This window comes from Pundamilia nyererei, unplaced genomic scaffold (assembly GCF_000239375.1).
Source record: "Pundamilia nyererei isolate P.nyererei 1_Seehausen unplaced genomic scaffold, PunNye1.0 scaffold00104, whole genome shotgun sequence".
Classification (NCBI taxonomy): domain Eukaryota; kingdom Metazoa; phylum Chordata; class Actinopteri; order Cichliformes; family Cichlidae; genus Pundamilia; species Pundamilia nyererei.
In genome coordinates this window covers 1,905,108-1,906,262 of record NW_005187505.1, presented here as the reverse complement: position 1 = coordinate 1,906,262, position 1,155 = coordinate 1,905,108, and the positions used below count along the sequence as shown (strand labels likewise).

Sequence of the window (1,155 nt, the reverse complement as noted above, 5' to 3'; positions counted from 1 at the left end):
AAAAAAAAAAAAAAAAAAAAAAAAAGAGGGGAGGGGAGGGGGAGAAGGTGAGCGATGGGAGTGGTGGAAGAGTGAAAAATCCTACTTGTGATGGACTCGTCATCATTAAAGCATTTAAAAAAAGAAAAAGAAAAAAAATGCATATTGCACATACAGTGAAAGCTTAAATTCCACCAGGTCCGCCTCATGTCGCTAAAGCGAGAATCCAAAATTTCCCTCTTGGAGGAAGACACGCAGAGGTACAAAAAAAGAAAAAAATCATTTTTGGAGGGGGTGGGAGAACTGTGTGTGCATTAGTGATCTGTGGGTGGAAAGGGGAGAAGGGGGGTGGTAAATAAAGAAAAAAAAATGATGGGGCCACAAGGAGCTGATATTAGGCAGAAGTGGCACTTTGAGGGTTTCGAGGGGAAGTGGAGGGACTGCACAGCACGCAACACGTACACGGGAAGAAATGGTACATCAAATAAGAGATTGTGGCACAAATAAAATCAGGTGGTGGATAATATCTGTTCTTCAGAGATAGCCCAGAGTGGGCGGAGGAGCGAGACAGAAGAGACCGATGCAAGTGTGTTTCTTTTTCTCTTTATGTACAACTAAGGCTTACTGGTTAAATAGTTTTCAGGCTTCCCCGCCCACGATGCTTTTACATGCTGATCTCTCACACACTCACACACACTCACACACACTCACACACACTCACACCTTCCTTTTGCTCTGTAAACTCAGTGGTTCTATCAGGACAGCAGCCACACAATCTAGTGGGTTCAATTCGAGGAGGTGCATGGGGAGGGGAGGGATGGATGAACATGATGGGTGGATGCTGCAGTGGTGAAGGAGCAAAAGGGCGATTAAGAGTCGGGAGAAAAACAATGGGAGAGGGGGGAAAAAAAAAAACCCAAAAAAAAAAACAAAACAGGAGTCTTGCCTCCGATGTCTGTTGCAATTAATATCTAAATGTGCAATTCCATTAGTCACTGCCATGGGGGACTAGGGGGGTGCAGAAGATGGGGCGGGTGGGGTCTGTTCTACTTGGAAAGCTTGCTAATGACTCGAATGAGCGCTCCGTTCTCGTCCTTTAGTCTCTGGTTGTCTGCTTTCAAGTCTGGGAGCATCTGAAAGGTGATAAAGGGAAACAGGAGCGAGAGAGTGAGAGAG

The 1,155-nt window shown here is 45.5% G+C and overlaps 1 protein-coding gene across 3 annotated transcripts in view; it reads right to left on the bottom strand.

Moving 5' to 3' along the window:
* Nucleotides 1-11: 11 nt before the first annotated feature.
* Nucleotides 12-1,155, bottom strand: part of ppp1r12a (protein phosphatase 1, regulatory subunit 12A) — a 54,731-nt gene continuing 53,587 nt past the window's right edge. For all 3 annotated transcript variants that reach the window (XM_005740859.1, XM_013912867.1, XM_013912869.1), the window contains one exon: nt 12-1,112. In XM_005740859.1, the coding sequence (XP_005740916.1) occupies nt 1,026-1,112 (87 nt within the window). In that variant the 3' untranslated portion in view covers nt 12-1,025. The remainder of the gene's footprint in view (nt 1,113-1,155) is intronic.